An 8672-nucleotide genomic window follows, 5' to 3' on the forward strand; every position below is an offset into this window, starting at 1 on the left:
TATCATCGGGACAGCCTGATGACAGATCGAGATGTGATTGATTGTTTACTTATCGATCCGGGCCTCATGATTAATTATCGATTACACATCGATCTATCATCGATCTTTTATCAATCATATATTGATTTTATCGATTCTTTCTAAACCAGACAATACTAATCAAACGGTCGATTATGATCGAAGTTATCAATAATGATTGATAATAATCGACGGTGGTAAATGACCACCTATCGATTTTATCGGTGATAGAATACTCACTCGACTCCAGATTATGGCATTTTCTTCGACCACATCCAGTTTTCTCAATCATTTCGATTACTTTTCGATCATATTGAATACCTTCGATTGTATTGAGTACTTTCCAGCCTTCGATTTTACCAAATATGTTTCCAATAGCAGCGCGTCAAAATAATCTGAAACCAAGTTTACTTCGGCCAATTAAAACAGGCGATTCACGCACGAAAACCACTTTCGTTTTCTCCGACCAATCAAAATGCGCGATATGAGTTACTTGAGAAAACCCAGGGTGAAGGCACACAAAATGGCAGGGAAAATGGCTGAGAAATAAGGGGGTCAATCTTTATGGCGGGGCTTCTTTTTGCTTTGGTTTTAGGTCAGTTCTTTTGGTTTTTCTTAAAGATATATCATATAGTAATTGGTTATCGAAGTTGTCAAAGTTATCGAAAATAATCAATAATAATCAAAGTTCTCAAACGGTTATCGAGTCTTAAAAGGGTTGGTTAGGACTGGTTAAGGAAAGTGATCAAATACTCACAATTTATTTTGAAATTTTGGTACTCGACATTCAATTGTTAATCGGTAAGTGGTTGTTCGATTACTTCGATAAGTACTGTCTGGTCTAAAGATCGAGATCTATCGATCTACAATCGATATACTCGATTGAACTACTAACTTGATAAATAATCAGCAAAGGATCGATACTCAAGACTTTTTTATGGCTGAATCCTCTATCAATCTCCTATCCGGATCGATAAGTAATCCATCAGCATCAATCACATATCGATCTGTCATCAAGCCATCCTGATGATCTATAGGATCGATCACATAAGTCTGGTTCCTTCTTAAAATTTAAATACTTTTGTAAATTACACTTTTTTAGAGGAGGCATTGGAAATTCGATGTTTTTCTCATTTTTCAGAGAAAGTCTTAGAAATCCCAGGATTTTTAAAAATAATTTTGACTTAAAGTCTGTGTCGGGGCGCCCCCCCCTCATTTACAGATTGGAATAGCAGACATTTGCATAAGCTTTGGAACAGGGGCAGGGATACCCAATTTTCAATATTTTCAGTGCACAAATACAATGTGGACAGCCCCAATAGTGGTTTAAATTTTCTTATCTATCGCGTGGATACAAAATAGGGGATGCATAAGATTTTTTATATTGTTGCTATACAATCAAAGGTCTACAGTATTACTGGTATTTTATTGGTTTGATTGTCGTTTGACTGGCTAGTTTAAAACGCAGGTCACAATTTCTCTTAAAAGGAAGTGTTAATAGAGCAACAGTACTCTGAGGTCAGAAAGATCATATCATTTAACCCAGAATTCCCTCTCACCAAACCATTTTCAAAAAGTGACCCAAGAGGGGGAGTGGTTTTGAGTCTGCCCTAAAATTTAAGAACCTTTGTTTTAATCACAGATGTATCCAAAAAAGCAGTGGCACAAAACAAGTCAGGAGAAGTTTCAACTTTGGCAAGAACTGAGTTGGGTGCAATCAGTGAAAAAATTACCACCCTGGAGAGGGTTTATTTTCTAACAGATACTAATAATCTTTTTGTTTTCTTTACAGTGTCCTGGTCTGCTCAATCAACCTTAAAAGCATAGGCAACAGAAGGTCAATACTGGTACCCAATTTGAGGTGAGTTCTCTGTCACTTTCTCAGATTGAAGTGGAAGAAAATACGTGATTCTAAATAATCACACTTTTTCCAAAAACATACCTGACCTTTACTATGAGCGAACTGAGGCCACTTTTTTCCTCTACTCTTCAAGCCCTACCAGTTGGTCATATTAGATATGAGAATTTCGGACCCTTGATGACCATCTCAGCCCACGGACCCCGTGGGGCCCAAACTGGACCTGTTTGGCCCGTCAACCCTGTGGATTTCTAAATCCTACGTATCAGTGGGAATAAAAAACACTAAGAGAATTTTTCTATTGAAAGGTGGTGCGACAGCGAGTCATGGCCTATTTCCCCATGATTAGTCAATCATATTCCGAACCCCTTCAAAATAGACTTTAAAATGCAAAAGAGGGGGATCTGGGAGAAAAAGCTTCATAGAAAGGAGATGCAAAAACTATTTATGCTATATGATTAATGAAACTCCTTGGCAGTGATCAAATTAAGTAATTATTCTTTGTAGGGGGGCTCAATTGCATAGAATCACATCAACAGATCAATTTTGTTTAATTTTAACACACCCCTTTTAATTGAAGATCTTGAAATGTATACATTTAATATATTGATTTTTTTCTGTTTTACGTATCATTGCATCATCATCATCAGGTGGAGTGCAACAATAGTATAAATCAGCGAACTTGCATCTATTCAGCTTTCACGGATTTACTTTGAAAACTCAGCTAATCTTGAATCTATTCAGCTTATACGGATTTACTCGGCAAACTCGTTTAACTGTTACACTGATTTATTCGGAAAACTCGGCTAAACTTGAATCTACTTGGTTTACTCGGCTCAGATTTATATAGCAAATTCTTACAGCTTACTCAGCCAATTCGAATTTGTGCGAGTAAGGACTTCGGAAGCGAAAACAAACTAGACATGTTTTTAGACTCTGGGCCTTCATGCCCTTCGGCCTCTTGTTTCTTATTTAATTTTGGATCACTGCTTTTTTTACTTACACAAACACAGAAGAGATCAGGCAAACCCAAGGAAGTGCCTTTAAAAGGTGCATTATTCTTCTAATATTCTACTGTGTTATTTTTATCCAAAAATTTAAAATGTCAAGAATAACGTTTTGCAGTCCAATATTATGGAATATATGTAATAAAATAGATTTTTTACCGATGTTTTTTTTTTATGTTTTAATTCATCCTTTTTTCTTGATTTTAGATTTAAGTGAAAAAGACCTCGATGAGGTAGCAAGAATTTACTGCCGAGTGAGTAAATTGAAGCGTTCCATCATAGACCAAGCGGCATTTGATTTGGATATAAAACTGAACCCGACCCTAAAGGATAAAGCTGCAGTGCAAGAATTTGCCAAGGCAGTTATAAACAAGCGCTTGACTGCGAAAGACAATGTTATTGTGTTTGCTGATTAGAAAGGGCAGAAGACTAATTAATTTAGAAAATAATTGTAAATAAATCTTTATGTACTCGTACTCTCTTTGTTTAAACTTTTCGTGGCTTTGAACCATTTTAAATTTTACAACATTCCTTCGCATTTTTCTCGTAAATTCACTATTCTAATTTCGTTGCAATTTAAATGATAGATGTGTACAACATTATCTCGTCTCGAGGAAAGAAATTTTTATGAATCGTCAAGCTTTGTTATTGTTTTTTGTGAATGTTGTAAGTATTTGTCTACAGCACATTGTATGTTACTAATCAAATTTATTATTTTTGCTAACTAATTTAATTCTAATTGAAGATAATATTTATAAATTTCTACGCCACATTGTATTAATCAAGATTAATTATTTTTGCTTACTAATCTGATAAGATTTTTTTATTTATGCTTATGTTACATAACTTTTTAATTCTAATTGAAGTTAATATTTCTAAATTAAATATACTGTTGAAAATTTAATGACCAGATTTTTTCCGATCTACCACAATTTTAGCCATTTCTTAATTAAATGAATATAGATTAATTTCCAATCATATCAATTTTCTTTAAAGAGGTCATCATCGGCTTAAGATAGCTGCAAAATTTTCAAATTTCCAACCTTGATGGGTCAGAGCCTTTTCTATTTAAATCGACTATCTATTTTCCGTCCCGCATTTTCAAGACCTTACGTTGGAAATCACGGTTTTCTTACCAAAATTTGACAATTTCGCAACTTGGAAGATGTGTGCTATCCAAACTTCCGACCTTGCGTTTCGGATTTATTCCAATATGAATATTCAAAACAAGCCGTATATATATAAAAGTTGCGAAGCGATCGAGGCAGGTCACTAAATTCGCAAGTTGCAAGCAAAAAGATAGAAAGTATTGAATGAGCCCGATAAGTTCTTTTTTCTAACGTTATAGGGGTCTCACCAAACAAAAATGATTTATACCTTTTTACATGAATATAAGAATGGAATTTAACGGCCTTGAAATTAACATGAAACTTCTCAATGCCTGTTAATTCACTTCATTACACGATCTTTCATTTCTATCGGTACGGTGCTTCATTCGGTGATGATCAAAGTTTTTGATGTCGTCACACATACCGAACAAGATGTAAAGACTTTTTGAAGTACTCGATTTGAGGGTGTGTGACAGGTCGTGTTTGATGGTATTTACTGAAAGAATAAAATAATTTTTGAGAAAACATTGCAAAAATAATCGTTGACTCGATATTTTTAGCATTAAATAACTTTTAAACAGAAGTAATCTTAAGTTAACTATAGTTGTACACATCATACAATACACCTGTTTTTGCTTTTAGCCAATGAGATGTTGTTTACTCGAAATTTTGGTGACTTTTTTATAGAAAGCAGCTAACCGTAAAAGGTGTATTTACCTGAACATTCTGGTCTCTCGCTCTCAACATTTGCAGCAACCTCAATGATTTCCACGCTTTCTTCTTCTTGTTCTTTCTCTCGTTCTTGTGGAGGACTTTCTTTTCTTGGCTCCTCAACTTCTGGACCATCGTCTTAGAAAATTAAATGTTATAGGTGTGAATGAGTGGTGGATATGCAGGTTTAATATATTCTCCATTTTATTAGAAATTTTTATTAGAGATTAATGAATCACCCTATAGTATTTAATTATGATCCTCCCCACTTTATGGTTTTAGTTATGATTATGAAAAAGAAACTAATATACCTTCGTCGATGTAGCTGCTATCCAATAGTTTCGCAGCAACGCCGTTCCTTTTACACTCTTCCCAGTCTTGCTTCAAAGGCTCGTAAAGCTAAATTAAAGAAAAATAAAATTTGAATCAGAATTTCGTACTTTGTACTCTTTTAAAAAGAGATTTATCAGATTTCTCAACTCAATATCACTTTAAGACCTCCTTCATTTTTATGACTGATTATGACCTTCATTTTCAGAGGGAAAATCACAAAAAAACACCATCTCTAAATTATAGACCCCCTAAAATTAGACACAAAAGAGTAAAGGGATTCATAATCACACTTCCGATAGAATCACACCTCTGACTGGCCAGGGAAAAAATGAGCGAAGTACCAACAAAACAGTTTTACACCCAAAAAATAAAGTTAACTTACTTCATAAAGCATTGTATCAGTAAAATCCTTCAACCGTGGACCTTCTTCGCGAAAATCATCTTCATCTTCACCATCCAAAAATTCGACATAATTGCCGTATCTTTTCCACCAAACTCCTTCATCGTGTTTCAAAAAGTCACTGATTTGTTGCAGGAAGGCACGCCAGTCTTGACTTTCGAACTCACTTACCAAAAACTTTGCATTTGAACCACGTTCTAAATAATAATAATAACAGCTTAGCCATTCAACATAAAAATATCTTGTATTATAGCTATGTTCTAATCATCTTAAAAGAAGGCGAGATAACTTCCCTGAATTATTTCAGTCTTTACTGAATAATTGAATTCTAAACTTATAGTTCAATTTACCTAGGCCTTTAGCAGCTTTGCTAATTTTGCTATCTACACCAGACTTTCTTCTACCATTTCTCTGTTGAAAATTTTTCTCTGCTTGAACTCTAAAATTACAAAATCTACAATCGAAACTTACATTCATATAAGCATATGTCACTTAATATTTCTTAATAAATACAAATAACATCAAAACCACTTTCTGAAAGTTTTTTATTTCTCTAGGCTAAACTTTTAAAAAATCACTAAGACTTAAAAACGTAAAACATTGATAAACTCTAAATTTCCACTGAAGAATTTATCTTTGTCTGAAATAACGTAAAAGTCTACCTTACTATACCAACATCACGAACTGATTCTACTGATCTTCCTGATGTGGCCAGCCCTATCAATCGCAGCGTTCCAAATAGTCGCTCTTCACTTTCCGTGTGGAGAGATGAAGGGGCGACAATTCTTTGAACAAAGGCAAAATGATCGATGATTGAGTGATAGTATTCACCATAAAACTTAGATAATTTTGGATATTCACCAAAGATTAGCTTACACCTCATACTATGCAAGAAATACATTGTATAGAGCCTCAAAATTGAATTTGGAGATCGTCTCAGTTCAGGTTGGTAAACAAGCCTAGAAATCTCAACCAGCGAATAAGTTAAATCAGAAACTTCGGATGGAAATTTAGGTTTCATTTGACGGTGAACAACAATAGCAGAGAAACGGAAGTCAGTTCCACGATATTTGTCCTTTCGTCCGAGAATAATAGCGACCTCCTTTTCGAACTCTTCCTTTAAATTTGTAGGGAGATGATCTGGCAAAAGATCCCATAGATTGCGTATGTGACCCTTCAAGTCGTGGAGTGGTTCACTCGGACTAATCTGAAAAGAATCATTATCATTGTGGGATAAACATGGAAAAAAATGGAACTTTATTGAGTAAATGTATAAGTTATTGATATTCATGTTCCATTTTTTTCCATTTAGAAAGTGGTCAATCTTAAATAGAATACAGTAAAATACATATAATGACTTTCAAACAGAGAGAAATCTTCATAACAAATTAAACAGAATAAAATTTTGTAATGTTAGTTAATGTTAGAAAATCTTCATAACAAATTAAAAAGAATAAAATTTTGTAATGTTAGTCAGTTTGTAATCAGTCAATTTGTCCTGGATGAGATTCGAACTCATGTCAGGACTTGTGTCCTTGCTCTACCAAATTAAGCTACCAGGTCTTATAGCTAGCTTATGGGAGCAATTGATGTCATGTTATGTCAAGTAAAGTTAGTGTCTGGTAAAGTCAAATCTCAAACCTCATATTTTGATGTATTTGTCTCTTCTGTTGATATATTCACACAACCTTTGCATAAAGCAGGAGGACGCACCAGGCCAGCCATTTCAGTCTTTAATAGGTGTTCCAGGTAGTCCTTCAGAAGGCTTGAATCTTTTTCCAATAGATTTCGGTCCATCACTTCATTAAAAAGATCTTGAGCTTTTAAATTTGAAAGCGGATTCATCTCATTCTCCTGTCTACCTCTTCGAGTTTGTGTGAGCTGAAAGTATCAGTGAGAAATGAGAAATTTAAGAAAAAAAACTTAAATGAACAGAAAAATTTAGCTTTTACATTGGATGCATTCTTACAAATATTAACGGAAAATTCAATGGTACATACTTTCTCCCTTCTCCATTCTAGTGAAGTCAATTTGTATTTGTAGCCTTTGCCAGGATTATTAAATTCAAACTTTGGACATCCACAGTGGCAAGGATAGTTTCCACCAATACTATTCCCACTTTCAAATTGCAGCTCAGGGTGGTCTCCTACAAAAGTCAAATAATTGATTAAGGGTAATTTGATTACAAATATATCCACAAAATTTGAAGGAGATTTCCAATTTCCTCATCAATATATTTCAAGAATATCCGATTAGTCTTGTTTTATTAGCATCTCAACTTGGAAATATGCTTAGGATCATGCTTAAATATTTCAAAATTTCAGCCTGACCAAAATGTTAGGCTTATAAATAAAAAGTGCATACCTTGGAAAAATCTCAATTTATCCTTCAACTCGATACCATCTACAACGAGAGGGTCAGCCATCTCCATGATTTCCTCTCTTCTTTTTGAAACAAAGGAATATTTTTCTTCAATGGTGTCATTGCAATGGGCCAAGATGTATATTTCAGGCTGCTCCACTTCACTTCGCACGTTAACTATTTTCTTTTTCATCTGCAGCATCTAAATTAATATTTTTTTATGTAATAGATACAATATTTAACTTAAAATATAGAAAACTCTGAACGAGAAAAACATATCTCATATTGTACAAGTAAAAGTGTGATAATTGGTTTTCAACCTACACATTAAATGAATTATAAAATTCATAAAGCAGATTTCTAAAAAGTATATGTGTGGAAGAGTAAAAAGTTCCAAAGAAAACTATTTTGATAGTATACCTCCTGATCAGTGAAGAAGATTTTGCTGTCATACAGAACTCGTGTTGTGTAAACAGTAAATCCTTTGCTAAGAGGCGATGAATGATCCCCCCAAACAATGAAGTGACGAGTATAAGAAACCATTTCACCCAGATAACCTATTGTAATAAAAATGCAACAATCCTAAATAAACCCAGTCACAAATCGTTTTTGAAATTTCAAATCATAACTAAACATAAAAATTCCAAATATAAATTCTACAAAAGGTCATCGACTTTTTTTTCATTGTAAGGTTTACCTTTAGACTTGTGCTCTTGATAAATCTTCTTTCTAATTTCAACCAGTGGAATAGCCCTCCCTTCTACCGTAAATGTTTCCACCTCGATATCTCCATTCTTCTTAATCTTGATTTTTTTGAATGTTTTTGGCTCCAATAGTTCACATTGCAAAAACTTTCCATCTTCAACCATCTTAAC

General features: G+C 34.0%; 1 protein-coding gene across 1 annotated transcript; it reads right to left on the reverse strand.

The window, feature by feature from the left end:
* Positions 1–6372: 6372 nt before the first annotated feature.
* LOC136811948 (uncharacterized) lies at positions 6373–7867 on the reverse strand. The gene is made up of 5 exons (XM_067068557.1): positions 7801–7867; positions 7437–7582; positions 7078–7317; positions 6487–6643; positions 6373–6395 (listed from the first exon to the last, which is right to left on the reverse strand). Exons 1-5 carry the CDS (start codon positions 7865–7867, stop codon positions 6373–6375), a joined length of 633 nt encoding a protein of 210 aa, XP_066924658.1.
* Positions 7868–8672: the final 805 nt, after the last annotated feature.

The sequence above is a fragment of the Clytia hemisphaerica genome, unplaced genomic scaffold (genome assembly GCF_902728285.1).
Source record: "Clytia hemisphaerica strain Z4C2 unplaced genomic scaffold, Clytia hemisphaerica genome assembly, whole genome shotgun sequence".
NCBI lineage: Eukaryota > Metazoa > Cnidaria > Hydrozoa > Leptothecata > Clytiidae > Clytia > Clytia hemisphaerica.